The sequence below is a fragment of the Macrosteles quadrilineatus genome, unplaced genomic scaffold (genome assembly GCF_028750875.1).
Source record: "Macrosteles quadrilineatus isolate MER2022 unplaced genomic scaffold, UCM_ALF_1.0 Scaffold_8__2_contigs__length_117827958, whole genome shotgun sequence".
In the NCBI taxonomy this organism is placed as follows: Eukaryota; Metazoa; Arthropoda; class Insecta; order Hemiptera; family Cicadellidae; genus Macrosteles; species Macrosteles quadrilineatus.
In genome coordinates, this window is record NW_026542601.1 from 106,075,562 (window position 1) to 106,099,179 (window position 23,618).

The 23,618-nt window shown below is 33.1% G+C and overlaps 1 protein-coding gene across 3 annotated transcripts in view; it reads right to left on the bottom strand.

Moving 5' to 3' along the window:
* The window catches only part of LOC129001136 (pseudouridylate synthase RPUSD2-like), a 566,808-nt gene that overhangs the window by 328,937 nt on the left and 214,253 nt on the right, over nt 1-23,618 (bottom strand). The window contains exon 1 of one of the 3 annotated variants that reach the window (XM_054428338.1): nt 9,894-10,182. The exons of the other annotated variants lie outside the window; for them this stretch is intronic. Within the exon in view, the coding sequence (XP_054284313.1) occupies nt 9,894-10,073 (180 nt within the window). The 5' untranslated portion in view covers nt 10,074-10,182. Of the gene's footprint in view, nt 1-9,893; nt 10,183-23,618 lie in introns of those variants that run through there. 3 annotated transcript variants of the gene reach the window in all.

Below are 23,618 nucleotides of genomic sequence, written 5' to 3' on the forward strand. Positions count from 1 at the left end.
AAAACAGTCCGACATTCAGTGCCAACTTCACACCAACACTGCCTACCGCATCTTGCGTCTGTTGGTCCGGTGAGTTCACGATAAGCCCGACCAACCTACCTCATCTAACGATCGTCTGTCTGTTGGTCTAGGGAAATGTACGACAAGCCCGACCAACCTACCTCATCTAACGATCGTCTGTCTGTTGGTCTAGTGAAATGTACGATAAGACCGACCAACCTACCTCATCTAACGATCGTCTGTCTGCTGGTCTAGTGAAATGTACGATAAGACCGACCAACCTACCTCATCTAACGATCGTCTGTCTGCTGGTCTAGGGAAATGTACGACAAGCCCGACCAACCTACCTCATCTAACGATCGTCTGTCTGTTGGTCTAGTGAAATGTACGACAAGCCCGACCAACCTACCTCATCTAACGATCGTCTGTCTGTTGGTCTAGTGAAATGTACGATAAGACCGACCAACCTACCTCATCTAACGATCGTCTGTCTGCTGGTCTAGTGAAATGTACGATAAGCCCGACCAACCTACCTCATCTAACGATCGTCTGTCTGCTGGTCTAGTGAAATGTACGATAAGACCGACCAACCTACCTCATCTAACGATCGTCTGTCTGTTGGTCTAGGGAAATGTACGATAAGCCCTACCAGCCTACCTCATCTAACGATCGTCTGTCTGTTGGTCTAGGGAAATGTACGATAAGCCCGACCAACCTACCTCATCTAACGATCGTCTGTCTGCTGGTCTAGTGAAATGTACGATAAGACCGACCAACCTACCTCATCTAACGATCGTCTGTCTGTTGGTCTAGGGAAATGTACGATAAGCCCTACCAGCCTACCTCATCTAACGATCGTCTGTCTGTTGGTCTAGGGAAATGTACGATAAGCCCGACCAACCTACCTCATCTAACGATCGTCTGTCTGCTGGTCTAGTGAAATTTACGATAAGACCGACCAACCTACCTCATCTAACGATCGTCTGTCTGTTGGTCTAGGGAAATGTACGATAAGCCCTACCAGCCTACCTCATCTAACGATCGTATGTCTGTTGGTCTAGGGAAATGTACGATAAGCCCTACCAGCCTACCTCATCTAACGATCGTCTGTCTGTTGGTTTATGGAAATGTACGACAAGCCCGACCAACCTACCATATCTTGCGTCAGTTGGTCTAGGAATTCGGACGATATGTCCGGATATACTTATCCCCGAATATTTTAGGATCTTACTAACTTCATTTAAAGGCAGTCATGTAGGCTCTCAACCTAGAGAAGGTAAACCTACCATATCTTGCGTCAGTTGGTCTAGGAATTCGGACGATATGTCCGGATATACTTATCCCCGAATATTTTAGGATCTTACTAACTTCATTTAAAGGCAGTAATGTAGGCTCTCAACCTAGAGAAGGTAGGTAGGATCACTCCCAGGTTAGGCTAAGTTTTTCATTGTTTGTCTTCTAGAAAAATGTACTTTCGCGACCAGGCAAACGACTGCTTTACGACTTCTTACTGTTGTGGATTTACTTACAGAGAGACATATCCAGTTACATCGTTCTGTTCGGGTTGTAAGGGAATTTTCTGACGTTTAAGAATATTAGAGTCAATTGCAACATACAGAAATCAACTAATTCAATAAAAGCTTAGTACATTTTTGGTAATCCAGTCCAGCAAATTTCGTGCCGGTAAAGTGAACGATATTACCGGTTTTCATCATTTAACACCTTCAAGTATTACAGGATAGGGTATGGTCAGATGAGGATAATCGGGATATTATAACTTATGATATCCATCGCTTCTGTGGAATATTCAAAAGATTATTTATTAAAAACTACGTTCACTTATTCCTATCTAATGACAGCCTTTTTTGGTGGTTGCTTTTGAATAGAAAAATATTGCGGGACTTACTATCTTTTTGTAATTAAACTTTAGATTTGAAATAAAGAGTAGTTTTATTACTTTGAAAATCTAACGTTAATAGGAATTTCCTACACTAGCTTAACTTTTTAATATACAGGTTTACTGTCGGAGTTTTATTTTTTATTACATACCTACAGTACGAAATAGATCACTAGTGACCGCTGAAATCCCTTAAAAATAATTAAAATGATTAATTTTAGACTACTATAGTGAAAAATATTTTTGTGCAGTAATAAAAATTATCGTCTTATTAACTGTTTGTTTATAAGTCAGTATTTTATAATTTATTTTTACCTAAGGTTATTATTTTGCAAATTATGCGTCACAAATATTAAATGTCAAACTATTTCAAACACTTTAAGAATTTCATATAATGAATATAAACGATGAAAATAGAAGATATTAGGTTTATTAAGTTGACATCAGGAGAAAATAAACTATCAATCTATTATATAATTTTCTTGAAATTAATTCCTTGGTAATTTTACTTCAATGAGTAAACTAGAAGCTCATTTTTGTTCGTGGAATCATTTGCTCAAATTAGCATTTCTGGTATTTTTATATTCCCCTATGAGAGGGAATTTATTGTTTATTAAACAGGTCAGTTGGTAGTAGTGTGCCAAGATTTCGTGGAAGAGCATTCAACAATCGTTTGTTATTTAAATTATTTGTCAACGATAAAATTCCTGTTTTGTAAACATAAGTTTTTCTACCTTATAATTTTGTTAATATCAAATATTCTTGAGTACTGCTTTCCAACATACAAGAAAGATTACGAGTTGTTTGTTTTGTTTGATCAAAGTGTACCCAAAGACTTGTCGATTGTTTATTTAATGCTGTAAAAGTTTTACTTGAAATGATTTTACTTTTGTTATGGACATAGATATTGATTAGGTGGACATAAAATCACAACAAAACTAACATAATGTAGGAATGTATATTCCAACATTTTTCACAGAACTCATTGCGGAAACAATAAGATGAACGTGTGAACTATAAGTAAGTTAAAAACTTAAATAAAGTCTAAAATTAAAACTAATTACATAATACTCCCGCTGCAGTAAAACTGCAGATTAAGCAAATTTCAATTAATTTAATTGAGTTTTTACTAAAATACTTCCACTATACAAGGACATATTCATTCCCATATTTAAATAGCAATAGATTTAACGAGTAGTTAGGTTTGGTGCTGCGGGGAAGGTAAAAAGTGTTTGTCATAAAATTTTAATAGTATGGGAGTAAATAAATTTACCAAATTTTATCAAAATTCATCCGTAAACGAGCAAACTACAATAATTTTCTTTTCTCCATAGGAATAACAAACGAATATTAGGTGTACCATTTTGGGCATTTTATTGTAAAGTAAAATTTTACTACACAACTTAAATATACAAAATTGTTTGTTTTTGTAGAAAGCGACTGCAATGAAAATTTTCATGTTTCAAATGCAAAAATGTCGAATAAAACAGTTTTCATGACCCGATCTTGTAGGTTCGCAAAACCATTCGTTTTTCCAGCCCAACACGACCATGTCAAATTCAATCAAAATAAAAAATCACACGAGTCATCGTATCCATGATCAAAAAAGGATATTACATAAAAAGGATGTTAACGAATAGTGTTTTTGTCCTCTGAGGAAATCAAAATTAAAAAGCAAATCGGTCCCGGGTCCAGGTCTTACCGGGCTAGCAACCGTAAAAACTTTTTTCCTAATTGGGAAATTCACAAAAAGGGTTTTATCATTGACTATGGGGTTTCCCTTGTCTGTGGTTTTATGTAGTATTTCAAACACGCTGTTAACATAATCATACACTACAATTGTATAATGCACGTATTTATCTATATATTTAAAAATTTAGTTAAATAACTTACTGAAACGGTCTGAACAATGTTCGGGTTAGTATTTACTCTAAAAGGTCAAGAAAAGTCCGTTCTTGATATCAAATAATACAACTATCCCAGCACACCTTTTGAGGCAACGATAACCTTGAATGGGCCAACGTTATCTTTCTCTTCTGTTTTCGTCCGAGGAATTTACCTCGGAAAATACCGCCGTTGTTATTGTTATGAGATGAGATTTCGTTCAATATTATTGTCAGTACTTTAGTGGTTGACTGTTTCTTCTTAAATTATCTTCAAAATCATTCGGAGGTAGGTTAAATTAACAAATTAAATTTATAAACGTGATCAAAATATAAGAAATTAAAATATGTTAAACGATAATTACATAATTTTGTAACATAAACATGTACAAGTCAACTTTATTATACATACAGGATAGTTGTCTTTGTGTTAAAGTTTTATTTTTTTTTTTTTTTTATTGGGACTCTTTAATTAGTCAACCTGGTGAGAACAAGGGACTTTGTTTCATTTCAATTTTATTTCTATCGTAACATCGTTGTTTTTGTTTTTCTTTGAGTGAATTCATTTATTATATTCTATAACTCACCATGAGAGCTAGTTTATTTCTTAATACATCAATGTCCACAAGGAATCATATGGTCTTCACTATGATGTTTAATTTATTTTTATACAGGTGATAATTTAACATAGTAATAAACTGTATCAGCAATCTGACACATACTTTCTTCTACAGTATTAGCTTGTCAAAATCATTGGTAAGCGGTGAGAGAAACTATCATATATATGAGAAATTACAACAGCGGCAAACACTTTTGAACTGTAATTAATTAAAGCAATTCGAGTTGAACCATTTTATTCAGAATTTTGGGCTATAACATACTACATCTTTAGCAAAATCGATTGGAAGATTTTCGAAAAAATTAGATTTTTCCATTAATGTTTATTTTTTTATTTTTAATAACCATTAAAAATAAAAATTTTTAAACAAAATTTTAAAAACTCTCGAGATACCATGGATTAGTACCTACGTACCAAATTTCGTCAATATTTGACCACAGGTGTGACCTGTAGCTCTGTACACAATCACACATACAGACAGACACACACGGACATAACTCCGAAAACCACATTTTTGTGTTCAGGGGGATCCAAAACGGATATACTCAAAACTCTAACTCGAATTTTTTACGAAAACAATATTTTCTCCATCTATACTATGGTATAAGGGGATAAAGTAAAAATCAAAATGTATATTTTTGTATTACTTATAGTTAACTTGTTCTGTATGTTATATTATTGATTACTGAATATTAACTGTGTGTTATAGCAAGCCTTCAAGTGCCGCTCGGCTTATAGAGGATCCAATATATCTAGTGTGATTATTTGTCCATTACTAGTTATTAGTTAAGTTGCTGTAGCGGAAAATCATACTCAACCATCCGTGGTATTGCTTATTACTATATAGAAAATACGATTTTACATTTAACGAAACTCTACTCTTTACAGGGTGAGAAGAAGCTCCTAGACTTAGTTAAACCTAGGTCTAGGACCGATTAACTTTCTGGTTTTAGGGTCCGGTTGGCCAAAATGTATATGTATATGTATATGTATTTCGGTTCATTGTGCATACGCTCGATAACGTTAGTGACTTTTGCTCTAGTTTGCATTGACAAATGTCTTGCGTTTAGTTCACTTACTGTTCAATAGTTTCAATTAGTTATATTATTAATCAAATTGGTTTGTAAATGTATAGTTATTTATGTCATACAGAAATTTTCTTTCGCAAACTGGCCTGGAAGAAATTTCAAAGCGTTTAAAGCAGCATTTTGACCTTCAAAACATATTTACACCATTGTATTGTTAGTTTTAAAAACTCTACAGTACCATTTGTTTTTATCTGTATTTTTAACCTAAGTAATTTGTATTGGACAAAGAAACTATTCATACATTTCACCTAAGAGCCAGCCAACCTCATAAAAATTAAACTATTAAAAAAAATTGAGTAAAATCATGTATGTATCCATTAAATCCACGTAAGTTAGATTTCGTTGTATATTTTCTATATTACTCTCTATTTTAACATAGTACTTGATTTTATTGAAATTTAAAGAAAAACTTGGAGCTTTAAAATATGCCAACTTCAATAAAATCTTACCAAATACATTTAATATTAAAAATATATTTCCATCCTCTTGTTTAGCTACCGTACGGTTACAATTCTGTTCTTATTGACAATTATAATTTAAATACGATTTTGAGTAACATATATATATATATATATAATTGTAAATATATTAAAAACATTAAAATGACAAAGTTAAATAATTATTTATTTTACTTCTTTTTACGACTAGTGGCAACACTTGTACAAGCTGTCACTGTGTCATGTTAGACCTGAATAAATATTTAATTTAAATATCACTCAAACGTACGATAAAAAACGAACAAGGGAAAATGATTAAATAAACTAGCAAAACTAACAGCCCCGTGAGAATTGTAGAAATGTTTGAATGTTTAAAAGCAATTATGCCAAAGCACTCACGCACCATAGCGTTATCTGTTTGCCGCACGCACATGCAGAAGATTTAGGTCGAGAATTAATATTTAATTTTGTATCCTTCGCTGGCAGTAAAAAGTTTTATTTATTGACTTTTAACGCATTTTGTATATCGTTCGTTGCAAAGAACCACACAGCCAAGATTAATATGGAAAACAAACTCAATATTAATATGGATATTTGCGCTTAATGTGGAAAATCCTAACCATTGGCTAAAAAATTACGATAATGTAACCTCATGCAATTGTTCAATGTCGTGCGTATGATAATATACTATTCGTTTCTATGATGGTTTTTTACGTTGTTCCAATTAATAAAAAAGTTTGAGTTTATACTTGTTAAATTACCACTGACGGTGTTTTTAAACGCGTCAAAAATCACTTAATATGTTATTTAAATCATATTTATTATCTAAAATATGGAGATTTTGAGATGTAGGGATATTTATTTTTTAAACCATCAAATTGTTCGACCAGAAAACTGTAGAGAATATACGGTTTAAGCAAACCAATAGTTAATTATTAGAAAATATTTGGATTATAGCGATTTCTATTTTTACCCCTTACGTATAGATAACAGTTATTACTTTGTTAAAATGTTACACAATACAGTACAATCTTGGCTATCTTAAATAAAATAAAAATTTTAAAACGTTTTTAAATACATTCAGATTAACCTTATCACTTCACAAATATAATATTTTATATCACGGTTATATATAAAAACTGCAACGAATCTCAAACAAACGAGAGTTTCGTTAAAGTTTTACAAAGACCATATTACCTTTAATGAACCAACGAAAGTTTTGCAGTGGTTTCGTCGGAGAACCCCTAGCCCTAGCATACTTAAGGTAAATTAATAGTAACTACAAAGAATTGACTTTGTTTTTTATAACATAAAAATAATCACGTCATAAACAATTGTATAATGTGAAATTCTAGACAGGTGTATCCGATAAAATAATTATTTGAGTCTGCGCTTTCCCCTAAACACAAACATAATTTACCCACAAAGGCACACAGGTGTTTTAAGAAGGGTATGTATTGTAGGTAGTTATTCGATGAACAAACAATACGTTTTGTCGATCAAATAATTCGATTATTTGGACGCAGCAACTACGATTAACTGAATGAGACATCAAAGGATAATTAAAATTGAAACAGACTATTTTCAACTGATTCGTCGTTTTATTTATTATTTGAGACGATCGTACAAAGAGTTTAAAATAATCTCCACACTAACGTTTAAAATATTTTATTGTATTTGCAAAATTATCCCAGTGCCTTTGAATCTTTATGTTTATTATCAAAGTTCACTTCAAAAGGTACACTGTATCTATGACTTTTTGCGATTGTCAATCGGTTCGAATACTTTGATAAGTGAACACTTACAACTGTATTTGTTTGGGAAACGTTTTGTTTAAATTAAATGGTGCGACCGAAATATTAAATAAGTATATGTCAGTAGCATTAATTTGACTAAATATAAACTGAGTTTGGAATACATTTTTCCCGTAAATATCAAGGGGAAATGCCTTTTTAATATAGCATTTGACATTATCAGCCTTGTTTTTACCATGTCTGCAGCGGTTGCAAATTATTGTTTTGTCAAATACAGATTCGATTAAATATTAGGATTGTCAATAAATTAACTAACATTTGACTTTTCTTTCAAATTAAGTCAAAATAACACTACTCAGCCCATCATTTCATTATAACATACGCTTTTTAGTTGATTACATAAATAGCAATATTAGGGTGGAAATAATTCAATTCATAGTTGAAGGTATTTGCACAGCACTGTATGCAAATTAATTTATAAACATCGATAAGTAACGTTTGCCAAACCACCTTATTATGTTTTTCAAAACAATGATGAGTATAAGTGTAACAATTATTTCTCTCCTGAGGCTTTAAATGTGTTTTAATGCATGGAAGGTATAATACACATTGTATTTTCTTGGTTGTTCCTATTTTACTCGTATTGTAACAGATGGTGATGCTGATTTATTCCCTCGACCACTTAAAGAATTGCGTAAGTATGTCTTATAAAATTTACACTTAGATGTTATATTGACGTAACAACAATTAAATGTACATTTGTGAAATGATGATATGATAATTTTACGAGTTGAACGTTCCTTTCTATTTTCACTGATTTAAATTTATCGACTAAATCTTAACAATTTTATTGGTTTTGATGTTAATGATATTTAAACGCAATTGAAATTGTTCCCAAGAAACGTCTATGGAAATGTAAAAAATCTACATATTGTAATTCCGGTTGTTAAGTAATTTCATTATTTCAATAATGTAAGGCTATATAAAAATCTATAGAGTAGGGATAATAGGTAACTATATGTTTTACTATCTTCAAATTTTTACTATAGCATACTTAAACATACAATATCCATGTTAACTATTTATTTTATTTTTCGTCTTTTATTTCTTCTTTTTGAACATTTTTCATTGTTTTTTTTTTACTATTGCACTAAGCAGTTTATTATTGTTTGAGAGGGTTTATAGACCCTACCACGGATTTTAATGTTCACATAATATGGGGTACCGTTATACATGCACAAAACATCATTACAACAAGAGCACCTGAGTTCTCACTGATGCAGCAAAACAATCAATGCATTCGAAGTGGTATTGGTATACACTGGTTATACGGATTTGATTTTCAGATTTGCATTTTACAATTTAGCTCACAAAAATTGTTTTATAATAAAACTCAAAAATATTGTGTCTCTACGTTAAACTTATTTAGTCTTTGATAATCAAACCATTTTACGTAATTTTATGGGGTATTAAGATTTGTTCAATGTATACAAGTATTTATTACTTGAGGAAAATATTACAGCCTTCTTAAACTTATATTTAATGGCAACACCAAGCTGGTATTAATCACTAATATTCTCAATGTTTACAGTATTCGTAAGAAGTTTGTATATATTTACAGTATTTTTAAAATAATATATATATATAATAATGTTTTTGTCCAACAACACAAAATCGTCATCATCCTTGTAATGACATTATGGTCGATATCAACCGGTATTAACTTTCTAAATGACAAAGAATAGTATTGGTAGTAAACAGCCGATTATTCCATTCACTCTTTCCTTTTTATATTCATTCTTAACCCTATAAACTGCTACTTTATTAGTTTATTTATTTTCACTCGTGTTTCATTTTCCATACCTTAGATGTATATAAAATGAAATGAAATTGTTTATTTGCCGTTGATCATTTACAATTTTTTTTTAATGTTAATTTTAGTAGCCTATATAGGTAGTTTTTGCTGTTATCTAGTTGTTATTTTTTAATACTACTATACGCGTACTTGTTAATGTTTGCAAACGTTTCTTGTCAATGTTCACAAATTTATTTCCATACGTTACTGTGCAAATATATTACATGTGATATATAACATAATCGTCTTGTTAAAAGTAAAGTAGACTATAGTTTGTTGGTAAAAATACATCAATTTCAACCTATTTTCACCCAATGTCAAAGATTTTACAGCTGTTCAACGTAAATTCTTCTCTCCCACCTTTCTTATCCTCTGAGCGGGCGGCACAGTGACAAACGTTCTGAGGGCGGTCAGCGGCGCCGGGGCGAGTCCTAGGACAGGATGCGGCAACAGATGGTGCGGATGGGGCAGGGGCAGAGCCACCATCTTAGGCATGGGCATGCCCCATGGCAGCAGCCAAGGAGACGAGGGATGCTGCATTCCATACACAAGACACTCACGCACGTTCGTCACACTGTCATAGCACGACACGTCCGCGCGGCTCTGTGGCTGGGGAGCGACTGACTACAGCTGACTGTTACTGTCGTCTGCTACACAGCTGACCGCGCAGCGACGGTGGCGCAGAGCGGCGGTGAGGGGTACTACGATACCGCTGTTGCGGGGCAGCACGCTGTGTATACAGTGAATATTATTTTCAGTATCCAGCTGAATAAGTGGTGATAATGAATAGATCAGGGTGAATGCAAAGTTTTGTACATTTGTTCAGTAAACTTGAAGATTTTATTTTATCCTCTTTGTTTTATTTTTAACTCTTTTCCCGAAGACATGTGATACAATTTGTCTAATTATTGAATTGTTATAAACATATGTTATTACAAAATGGGAGTAAAACAGTGTATTTCTCTTGTACCATTAAAAGTGTGTTATGTTTTTCCCTCTCGTATTTTCATTTCTCAATATTTTACCCATCTAGTCCTTAAAACTATTTTAATAACGATTTCTCATTTCATTATCAAGCTTAATATTATTTTCATTAAGTAACATTAATACCAATCATCAGCCTTTCTATACAATTCATCCATTAGTACTAAGAGCACTACTTACTCTACAAAAAATTAAATAGCTTATTCCCTATATGGGAAATTCGCTAAAATTTATAAAAACAATGTGTGATGTTCTGCCCCTTAACGATGAGTGTAATTTTTTTATTAGGTTTACATTGTTACAAATTAAACTTCCTGTTATCTACAATTTTACGCTGATTGAATTTACTACTCTCGTTTTACATATTGAACAATTTATTCTTGCCATATACTGTTCCTTGTCATTTGCTTCAAAATTTTCATCTTGTTTATCATGAATAATGCATACAAATAGTTACTATTTTCAGTAAATAAAATATGATAATATGTTCTTGCCATCTACGCAATCATGGGCGATATGTTCAACTGCTCTACGTCAATCTTCAGGACGGTCGTCAGTAAGCCGTGCACGTGCTCTAAATGTTTTCGTGTATTAATGTGTGTCCATCATATAGTATATATTTAGTATTTATTTAATTCCTGAAGCAATTCAAATTAGAACTTTTCGTGTCAAGTGTAACAAGACTATATTACTCCTGAGTAAGTAAATAACTAATCTGATTAGTGCACCACTACGCACCTGACGATGGAGTTATCTCCGAAACGGCCGTAGTGCAATTTCTCCCCTGATTGCGTATACGGCAAGAAAGGATTATTATATTATAACGCAATCTTCCACACAGAAAAGTTGCATTTAAAACAATTACCATTAATTTTTGTGGTGATTAATCTGTGAAAAAGTTCTACCTCAACTCGTAGTGTTTAATGGTCTATTTTACCAAATTATGGGGAAATTATATGAAAGTTACAAGAGTAATCAAAATTAAGTAAGATCTACTAGATGTGGACATATAAACGTAAAATATTATGCATCTGCAGCTTCTTCTAGCAAAGTATCTACTTTGCAGGTAGATTAACTTGTAATTGCGAGATTTTAAAGTGCAGCAAATAGGGTTGCGGTACATTTTAACTGGAGATTAACCTTATAACTGTCCATATAGTTGTAAGAGATGTGATGTTTGAGATAGAATACGCTAAAAACATTTTGTGCCAATATACCTATGTTATTAATAAATGACGTACTTGCAATGTATTTTATGTATATCTGGTATTGTATAGCTTATATCCTTTGTACTCGATACACGATTTTCATTAAAGATTCCATTTTATTTTGGACGGTTCAATGAATTTGTTTAAACTGTGAGGCGGCTATTTCACAAGATCCCTAGTATTTTCTTAATTAGTATTTAACGAAATCTTTCTCAAATCGGCCTGAACGTGTTTTACTCTCTTATAACTCAGAATTCAAAATACACTGATTACCAGAGTCTGGTAAAAGTGTGATTTCAAAGAAAGTTACTGTTTGAACCAACTGCAACTTCAACAATTTATATTTATCGAATGACGCGATTTAGCGATTTAAGATATTAATGGAAGGTAAAGTATGTTCAATTCACCTTCGTAATCAAAGTAAGAGAATTCACTTCCACACTATAAAAATTAATTGCTATATTACACACTATACAACAAACTTGGATATTACTACATCATTTATTTTAAAATGTAATAATTCAATTTTTTACGAAGTAGTAAAAACTTTTAAACACCAATCGTTACTGTAACATAAATCACATCGTAAATGAATTTCCACCTGCAAATATCTACAATATCGGCAAACCCACTTACTACTATTTACAGCGTAGTAAAGTTCCGTAGCGCACTATATCATCAGATTTACTCTGTAGCACAACGTGTCGTTCTAAAACAAAAATAATTTACAGCCCAGAGGTGATACCAGACAAATCCACCATAAACTGGGCTGACATAATGCTTTTCTCCGACGAGATTCTTGATTTCTTAACATACGGCTTTTCATAGGTAAATGTAGTGCACCTTAAACTGTAGTGTTGTATTTAAAAATTAAATTAAATGCATGCCTTTATACAATATCAAACGCATAATTGTACCAATTAGCTGATGATTATTGTGCTTAGGTTTCAAAAATAGTTTAAACATTAAAACTTGCCCTTTTCAAACTACCTTGAAGGCTTGAAGGAACTACTCTTAAGGGGACTGTGACTGCCTATTTTATATAATGTTAACTATATGCTATATATATCTATAAAATTATGATAGGTAGATCCTTCATTTTTAAGGGCCATATGTTTATCTAGTTTATCCTAGAAGATTTAAAAAATAAATTTACTCTAAGTAGGATTTTTGGAAATAACAAAAAATACATTTTTTCCATAGAAAATTCAGGATAATTCCATAGAAATTATAATTTTTATATAGACTTGTTGGTTGAAAAAAGCAAAAACGTGTTTTAATACACATCTTTTAACAGAAATAACACAACCTAACATAAACAATTACCTAAAAAAAGAGAAAAAATATTTTACAGTTTTTGATAATTTTTTCATATTCAAAACCCCTGTGTATACCGCTGGAAAGCAATGCTAAGCTACAAGTTAAAACAAACCCTAATGTGGCCGGCCGGTTTATTCAAAAGCAATTAAAAGTGAGTGCAAACGGCTTTTTGACGGCCCAACGGCACATACTTAATTACAACTCAGGTAAAATCTGTATTCAAAGAACAACGAACGCATTAAAATAACATTAAGCATCTCGCATCGTTGTTCTTGAGCCGGATTGATGTCTGAATAACTATCCGTCTGATGTGTTTTTGATTACTCTTTGCTTTAACATGATCCTGATTGAACAAAACTGTTTAGAAAGGTTCCAGGTAGAAGTTGGATTTGGTGCTTTCTCGTGTTTGCAAAGGGTAAGTCGTGAAATTCTTTTATATCGTTCCTTTTTTTTTAGAAAAAATTGAATTAATTGGTAGGCTCAATACAGTGCAAACCTAAAAGAAATTAGTTTGTGGCAAATGAAAACATATTTTATACTGGTACATAATAAATTATAAATATATTACGTACTAGAAACTTTGCTGTGACATCATATCGGAGTGACATACAAAAGGAAATGTCGTCTTTTGGCTAATGAAGAAGAGAATAGACTCTACCATCATTTATCATAAAATATTAATTTGCCAATTTTCATAAAATAAATTTTCTTTGCGTGATTTTGGCCAACCGCCTGTTATAATCCAACTAGAAGGTTAGCGGTTAATATTTTGAACAGATAAGCTACTAAACCACTATATTTTAATTTCCTTACCGTTTCCATGGAAACTAATTTATAATGCTAATAGCATAAGCATAAGACGAAACTTTAAACAAATCAATTAGAGTAGTATAGCAATTTCAATAAATAAATTTGAGATTACTCAAATATATTGTGATTATCAAGAATGCATTAAGAAAATTTTGACAGTACAGAATAACATTACAAAACACACAATTAACAACCTATTACTGTAATAGGATTATTTGTATGTTCCTAGCCTAAATATTTGTGTCTTTGTATTAGTGTGGTTTAGGGTAAAAATGACTGGTTTAATTTCCACTATATACCTAATAATGTATGATGAGTTCGGACCACTTTTTCTTAAAAAGAACTTTCCAATGATTTAAATTGTTACTGAAGTCGAATCATACAAAAGTCCACCAGTCTTAGGCCTTAAACCATGCATATCAATCCAAAGTTTTCCACAACTGCAATGCCATGAATCACTCATAACCACCATAATTGCGATAAGCCATGTTTCAACTGGTTTTACCTGTGGAACGTGTGATAAGAGAGCTAAGCGAACAGTTTGATAAGACGGATTTACTGTTTGATCACACCTGATGGTGTACCACAGGCATGTATCAGCACTCAAGTTTATGCGATGACGTCACTATACTGCCATTGTTAGTCGTAAACAGGCTGCAGTCATGAATCAGCTGATATCCCGGTATCAGACTTCTGTGAACAGCTGTAAAGCAAGCCTGTGTTTATTTTCTTTCACAATGGAAAATCTTATGACGTAAAAGGTAAGAGAAGATTAATTTGTAATTGTTTTCAGTATTAATTGTTTGTAACATCATGTTTCAATGTTGCAAGGATTTTATGCGTTTTGGGTCAGATGGAGATTGAATTCAGGATGTTTTCCACACACTTAAATGGATTAATAACTCAGTGTTTATAGGATGTTGCTATGGGCATTTAGTTAATCGGAACCCTTAAAAAAGGGTAGTTCACTTCAAGCTATATGTTCACCCGTCAGCAAGAATGAAAACGAGTATCTTAAACGCCTTTATTGGAGATTTCCACCAAGAAAAGCCACAACATTAATTATAAGTAAAAAGAAAGATAATAGTAGTGACTTAACTGCAAACAATCAATTTACGCTGGAAGAGATTAAAATAATTTCCTCAGCAAATCTGTCCGTGTGTTCTAATCCATTAACAGGCTTCATTATCCACACGCCATACTCTCGTTACAACCGGAACAGCTTTTTGTAGCGTTTTAACGTTTCGCACTAGATTGCGGGCGGATTATGAAATTTGCAAAACAAATTAACTTATTATCCTATCACTATAGATATATATGACTCCTTGACGAAATATTGAGTTCTTTGGCGGTGTGATAGGAATTTTTAGTCTATCATTATTTTTATTATTTTTTAGAATATTGGTGACAAAGTGCACCTCGAAAGTAAGACAAATTCATGCCCTAAACGAATCTAAATCATACGTGGTAAGATTTTTTGGTAACTTCACAAGTTCCTGATTGACTAAACAACCAGAAAAGTGTCTATTAATGATCTGCATTTAATGGGCAACGGTTTAGCTAGGTTGGTTTAGGTTGTATTTAGAGGGATAGGGTTAAGATCCCAGGCATCGTGCGAGTGATTCTCCTAACCTAACTGGTTTAGGATTCCAAAGGAGTCTAGGAAAGCTTTCCACTAAAAGCTTAGTACTTTTGACCTACAAGAGATATACTGTCCGGTGCGTTATCGGGGATTTTCTCAGGTGAACAAAAATGGTTTACTTTGTGTCCACTAATTGTTTTACGTTTCCTTGGCAATTCTTTAAGGTAAGTCCACGAAGTGAATTTAATGGAATTTAATTCTTATAGTGTGAATAGATTGTTTTTATAAAAAAAAAACGAATACAAAAAACAGTTCCTACAAAACGTATACCTCCTTATTTTGGTAATAATGACGTTTAGAGTTTAAGTAATTATTGATTGGTTACTTTTTTACAAGAAAGTTTATTTTGGTACTTTCCCCACGATGTTAGTTAAGGGATCAGTTACTTTGCCATTAAAAAACCACAACTCACCCAATGAGTATTAAAAAGTATTAATAGATCTGTCGTTCATTGAAATTCACAAATCTTATCTGAAATCCTTCGCACACAAACGCGACATTGTATTCTAAAGGGTCTTTTTAAAACGAGCTCTGATCTACATCAAAGACACATTACCACTTTAAAAATTGTTGTACACACTGAGTATTTCCTTTTTGCATAAATGTACAAATTTATATCAATATTTGCAAAGGACGTATTTTCCAACGCACACTACTATAAGCATGATATGAACCCCAAAGCTGACACACTGATTAACAAAATTATCAACAGAAGCCAACATTCGTGTGACCTTTAAAAATTAAAATGCCTGCATGAGTCGCATGTACGAGCCTAGCGTGCAACAGCTGTCGCATTGTCAGCTGACAGTATTATGAGTAGGGCTGCATTAACATATGTCGTGGCCTACAGGCTACATGGGGACTGACACAATCCGACGCATTATCAGTGGCTAATCTTGTAATGGAAACATATTCGTTCTAAAATATGAGGTCTGATAATAAACCACACTCCATACGAAGTCATTAAGTATTTTAAATGGTTTGTTTGATATATTAAGGGCTTATGGGCTAATGTTTTCCTGCACTGAGTTGTAATGGTTTAACTTCCATCATTGTTGATTTGCTATGCCATATTTTATGGAGATTCAGACTCTCATTAAGGCTATAAGTACATAAATACATACAGGTTTCTTAGATAGGAGGTAATAGGTATCGCTTGGCAGAAAAAGCTATAAGATGTATTTTTAGGGGGGAGGGATATGTTTTATTTTTGTTGTTACTGTTGCCTATTTGGGGAGCGAGCTGGTATAGTGGTTAGAGCGAAGGGATTAGGTGCCCAAGGTCCCAGGTTCAATTCCTGTCCATCACTGATGGATTTTATCAATCTGAGCTGCAACCCTCTAGGACTAGCCTGAAGTACCGTGTAAAACTGATTCGGGCTAGAACTAGTGTCTTAGGATGTATAGTTGGGCAAAAAACTATTGCCTACTTAAAATTTATTCCTTTTGTAGAATAATCCACGTTTTAAGATGATCTTTATTGCTGAACATAGGATACACAACGGTCCGCCAGTGAAATTTATAAAATAAAGTACTCAGATGGAAAGAGTAAGGTGTTTTATGAGTATATTTTACGTTTTTAAGACATTTTGTACAATACAAATTTACTATTATTATTCAATTCCTAATAATCAGACTACATTGACAAAACTGCCTAGTCAAGTAAGCTAACGAGATATTTCTTTTTTAACTACAATTATATTTGCTGATCTCAAAATACAAAGACACAACTATTAGTAAATACTTAAATATTTGATGAGTACGTTAATTGTATACTGCTTTGATGTTCTTTTAATAAGTATAGATGAAACTGTAATTTATACTGTGTTTAGACGTGTTCGGAATATATCCACTGTTAAACTTGAATAGCAACATCTAATCGGGCTTTATATTTGCAGCCAGGCAAACATTAATTATTTCACAATAACAAACGTCAAGTGGCCAATTTAGTCATAAATCATTTGTACAAACATCTAGGTTTACAATTCTACCTGACGCTTCTCAACTCTAATGGTTTGGAGAAAAGCTTTGCTCTGACAATTATATCCCACTTACAAACAAATCCACGCTATATACGCTGATGCAAACAGCGATACATAAATCATCAGTCAACTACGTTTAAAGAATTTTCTTTGTTTCTCGGAAACTTTAACACTTGGAAACTGCAATCAAAAACACATCAGACTTGAAACTTTAGTTCGCGAGTACAATCCGGCCGTGACGTCATTTATAATTGATAGCTTGCAGCAATACAAGCGTTTCTGTCATCCCAGTTGACTTTTAAATTCAAACAGTTTGTACAAGATAGATTATGAGGTTTATGGTGTTGCTTTTTAGCGAATGTCCCATATACAGTAGGGAATAAGCTATTACCGTAGTACTCGTGGCAAGACCTAGACCCGGTTCCGATTTACTTTTTCGTTTTAAGGTCCCTAGAGGCAAAAAACACTATCCGTTCAAATTCATATGTGTATATGGATGTGCCCGTTAGCACGATTACTCGAGCAAAAATGATCTGATTTCGATTAAATTTGGTATAAACGTGTAAACCTATAATCATTCAAAGGAGTTCGCGAACCAGCATGATCGGTCTATGGGAACGGGATTTTTTTAGGATTTATTGGGTTAAGAGATTATAGATTATTCCCATTTTTGACCCTAACAACACATATTTCAAAATTTCTTTCCAAACCAATTTGTAGAGCTTAAAAAAACAAATAATTTAGTATATTGAAGGGTCATTGTGCGCCTAATGGTTACGGATAAAATTCCAAAAAAATTTTTATTTAAAATTCCCATTATGGAGAATAAATCAACTGTTGTAGTTTGCTTGTTTATGAAAATATTTTGATCGAATTTAGAAAATACAGTAATTTCTTACTAAACTATTAACATTTTGCAACAAAAACACTTTTTAGCCCTCCCTGTTGCAGTAAACCTAAGTACTCGTTAACCTAATTCTATATAAATAGGGAATAAACGTGATATATTTAAGGGAGCATTTTAGTGTAAATCCAATCAGGCAAATGGAAATTTGCTTAGTCTGCAGGTTTGCTGCGGCGGGGGTATTCAAAATAGTGTAACAGATTACAAAGTTAAAAATATACATCTAGTTAATTGGAATTATGCTTCGAAGCAGAAAATATAATAAATTGTAATATATCCCAAAAGATTGAAATTGTAAGCTTATTTTTGTATTAATATGTTACATATAACGGATTAAGGTCTATAGGCATTTTGGGGATGAACTCAAATATTTCAGTTTTAAAACCTTTTAAGCATTTCATAATGAAAACTCTATACATATCTAAATACTTATTTGGCTTAAAAAAGGATAATGGTGAAAGGTTTGGAGCATTGATAGTCATACACATTTTTGGACGCATTTGACGGATAAAAGTGTTAAAATTGTTTACGGTTGACTTATACATATTACTAAATCCAGATGAAAGGGCTTTTAAACGTTTTCAAAGTGAAGTTTTAACAACATTTAGAAAATTCACACGATTTTACCAAATTATTTTTGAAACCCGAATAGCATATTATATTTTCGATTTCATCTTGTCTGTCGACACCAAGTTGCTTCTTTTTAAACAGTCCTTAATTATTTATGGTTTGTATTTAGCTACTAATTTATCCTCATGATCACCTGTTAGTTGATCTTGCAGGTGTGTACAGATGGTGTGCTATGTGTATTGATACTATAACACATAATTACAATCATGGCTGGAGGTTGAGTGTGTAATATACTACGATACACGAGAGCCTATTGAATCAATCAATGCTTATGGAGACGGAGACCTGCAATCTATGAGCCAATATGGCATCAACTACAGCCGACTTTGGATACTGTTTATCATCCTAATGTTCTGTATGTTTTGATATTTGACTATGCTGATAACTGGATACTTTTGTCTCAAAGACAGTTCATACTTTTCAGTATGCATTTAGAACAAAGTGAATCATTTATCAATCAATTGATTGTGTAAATGTTTGAATTTAGTTGGACAAAAATAAATATATGGTTAACAACGCAAGCTATGAATGCAGGTCTGACACATACCTTTAAAACTCTCCTCGCCCCATTCATAGAAACAACAAATATATGAAGGAAAATCTTATTTTTAAGACTTAATTTAACAAACCTAACTGTATACGTAAGTTACTTTAGGTTGTTCCGCACAAGATTGGCATTAAAGTGCACATTTCCTATTTTAATTTAATTTTTTCTGAACTTACCCCTTGAACTCGATCAGAATCAACAGTTTCAACACACCTGTAATAACAATTAATAATAATTAGTACCGGTACAGAGATTATCACATAACACTTAAAAAATAAGATTTTTGTACAATCATACTAACTAATCAAAAGTACTACAATAACGTTTTGAAAAGGAAAATGAAAAACATGTAAAATGTAACTGATTTAAAAGGTAGTACTATCTTAATTAATATAAATATCAATTTGCATAGAACAACGTAATATAAATTTACTGTTTATCAAATATCATATCTAGTACCAAAAGTAACAAAACCGATGATTTCAAACAATTACTACGAGTTGAAACGCATAAACATAGCCATGACAATGACATCACTAACCCAAATTTTGCACCATTCAATCAACGTTTTGACAAGGGCCTTAGATGTTTTCATTGTTGACAGTCATTGTAATCGGGAGAGTTTGCTGTCAACATTATTGTTGCTGTCAACGAGTGGAGTAGAGCCGGTTGTCCCTAGATGGGACTATCGAAGTGGTAAGAACACACTGTGTGTGTTATGTTTGGTTGTAAACCAATTATTCTTACTGTCAATGTTTGTGCGGTCTGAATGTTTGGTTTCCTTTGAGATACGACTTTACCAGTAAAAATCGATTTAACATATAAAAATGTCATTAATTTGACAGGATGTTATGGAAACAATATTTATGTTTATTGTTGTTTCATCGTAAAGGTACAAAAACTATCTAAGAATAAAATGACGTAACTCGTTACCATATTCAACGATCTACCTAGTGCAACATTGACACGCTAAATAGTTGACAGCAACAAGACAACTATCGAGACATTTAGGCATGGTTACCAAGTTTAGTAACATATTTGGTGATCCCACATGTACATGATTATGCAGTTGACACCAAGAATTAACTAAACCTGATATGCATAATTACTATCGACAGTAGACTATTTGGTGATGTTACAAATAAGTGACATGCAATTAACAGCGACACAAAGATTAACGTGTTAATGCTCATGTTTTGCACAATTGTATCAGAGCACGATTCGCTCATGTCCCAAAGCAAAGGCATAATTAAAATAATGAATACGCAACGTTAGTACCTTTAGCTAACGAATAGCTGACGTCACGGATATCTGACAGCAGCACATCAATTATCGAGAGTTTAAAGCATCGTTAAGCTTACGATTTGCTGACGTCACTAAAACATGGGATGTAGCTGACAGCAGCACATTGGTTAACGAGAGTTGATAAGCATCGTTAAGCTTACGATTTGCTGACGACACTAAAACATGGGGTGTAGCTAACAGCAGCATATCAGTTAACGAGAGTTTAAAGCATCGTTAAGCTTACGATTTGCTGACGACACTAAAACATGGGGTGTAGCTAACAGCAGCACATCAGTTAACGAGAGTTTAAAGCATCGTTAAGCTTACGATTTGCTGACAACACTAAAACATGGGGTGTAGCTAACAGCAGCATATCAGTTAACGAGAGTTTAAAGCATCGTTAAGCTTACGATTTGCTGACGACACTAAAACAAGGGATGTCGCTGACAGCAGCACATTGGTTAACGAGAGTTGATAAGTATCGTTAAGCTTACGATTTGCTGACGACACTAAAACATGGGGTGTAGCTAACAGCAGCACATCAGTTAACGAGAGTTTAAAGCATCGTTAAGCTTACGATTTGCTGACGACACTAAAACAAGGGATGTCGCTGACAGCAGCACATTGGTTAACGAGAGTTGATAAGTATCGTTAAGCTTACGATTTGCTGACGTCACTAAAACATGGGATGCAGCTGACAGCAGCACATCGGTTAACGAGGGATTAGAAGCATCGTTAAGCTTACGATTTGCTGACGTCACTAAAACATGGGGTGTAGCTGACAGCAGCACATCGGTTAACGAGGGATTAGAAGCATCGTTAAGCTTACGATTTGCTGACGTCACTAAAACATGGGATGCAGCTGACACCAACACATCGGTTAACGAAGGTTTATAAGCATCGTTAAGCTTACGATTTGCTAACGTCACTAAAACATGGGATGTAGCTGACAGCAGCACATCGGTTAACGAGGGTTTATAAGCATCGTTAAGCTTACGATTTGCTGACGTCACTAAAACATGGGATGTAGCTGACAGCAGCACATCGGTAAACGAGGGTTTATAAGCATCGTTAAGCTTACGATTTGCTGACGTCACTAAAACAGGGGATGTAGCTGACAGCAGCACATCGGTTAACGAGGGTTTATAAGCATCGTTAAGCTTACGATTTGCTGACGTCACTAAAACAAGAGATGCAGCTGACAGCAGCACATCGATTTGAGAGTTTATACGCATCGTTTAGGATCTTAAGCTAACGATTTCCTATAGTCAGGGAAACGTAAAGTATGGATGACGAAAACTCAACTATTAACGTGTTTCAGCAAGCTTGTCTTAGAAAAATACAGGTTTTCTGACTGGATAAAACTATTAATTTTTAGATTACTTTTTTGATTTAGTTTTTGCCATAATTTTTATATATTTTAGAATTGATTTCTTTCCCTACTGTACTTACCTATAGAAACAATTATGTTTTTTCTAAATAAAGAAATTGGTTCACTCCTTAACTTCCCTTTTTAAGTATAATCCAGTCTAGATTTAAATTTTGATGACATTCTGGTTTCGTCAACGTCCGTTAAAATGAAGATCATGTTTATCAAACTAGTCTTTACTGTATATAAAACATAAAAAAGTTCCAATGCTTTGTTTTATACGTCATTAACTCAAACCTCATCCAAACCATTAGCATTCGTTATGAATATAACATTTTAAACGATTCAAAAATATACTGAGCAACAAAAATATGTCAAATAGATTGAGTGCTCCAACAAAGTTAAAAATTCCAAAAACAACAAAGAGTTACCCGACTGTTTGAATTACACATTACAACTATACAATGTAGTCTTGCCTCTTTATGCCGAGCTGAAGAGATAACAGCGACAGCGCCACTCGTTGACAGCAACAATAATGTTGACAGCAGCTTCTGTCTGACGATGACTGTTAACCGTGACAACAGCTGAGTAAATCGTCAACAGAACACGAGGGGAGTAAACACTGACATAAGGGAAAGTCAACATCATCGAATGTGAAGTCTGTTAGTATAACTGACTTGTAAGTGTGTTGTCTATGGAAACAACATTTACCGTTGCTAGAAACAAAGATGGAATTTTTATGGAATTAATTGCACTAAAAACTTTCAAGAATTTCGTGTTTTATAATTTCTACACATGTTCATACGGGGCCACAATTGAAATATTTTATAAGTTTACAGGCAGGATTTTTATTGGGAATTAAGCTTTTCGCATACAATGTTGGAAGAGTGGAAAAAATTAAGAGCTATTTCAAAGTTTGAGATTCTAACTTAAATCGGTTCAGATAATCCAGAAGTCATTTTGGAATAAAAGTTAAAATAATTTATTTTGATTTTTAATCTAGAACTGTTTAAATATATACCAGCATTATATGATAAAAAGCTAATTTTTTGCTTGGATATAAAAACGATTACTCAAAGTAAACTGTTCCCCGAATATGTACTGAGATATTTACAGCACTTATGAAATGCAGTGAATGTTTTCAGTATGCTCTAGATAAGAGTAAATTAAATATTTACATTTAAAAAGGGAAAACTAAGTGTTTCAGTGTATTTAAGTAAACGGTTAACAAACCATGGTTTAACACACTTTGACACAATTAGAAAATTTGTGAAAAGAAATGACTTAGTGTTAGATCTCTTACAACAACAAACTGGGTTGAAATTCCATAATAAATACGAAAAAACTTATCAATCATATAATATGTTTTTTACAGCATTGTGACCATCGTGATATCCAGGGTTCAA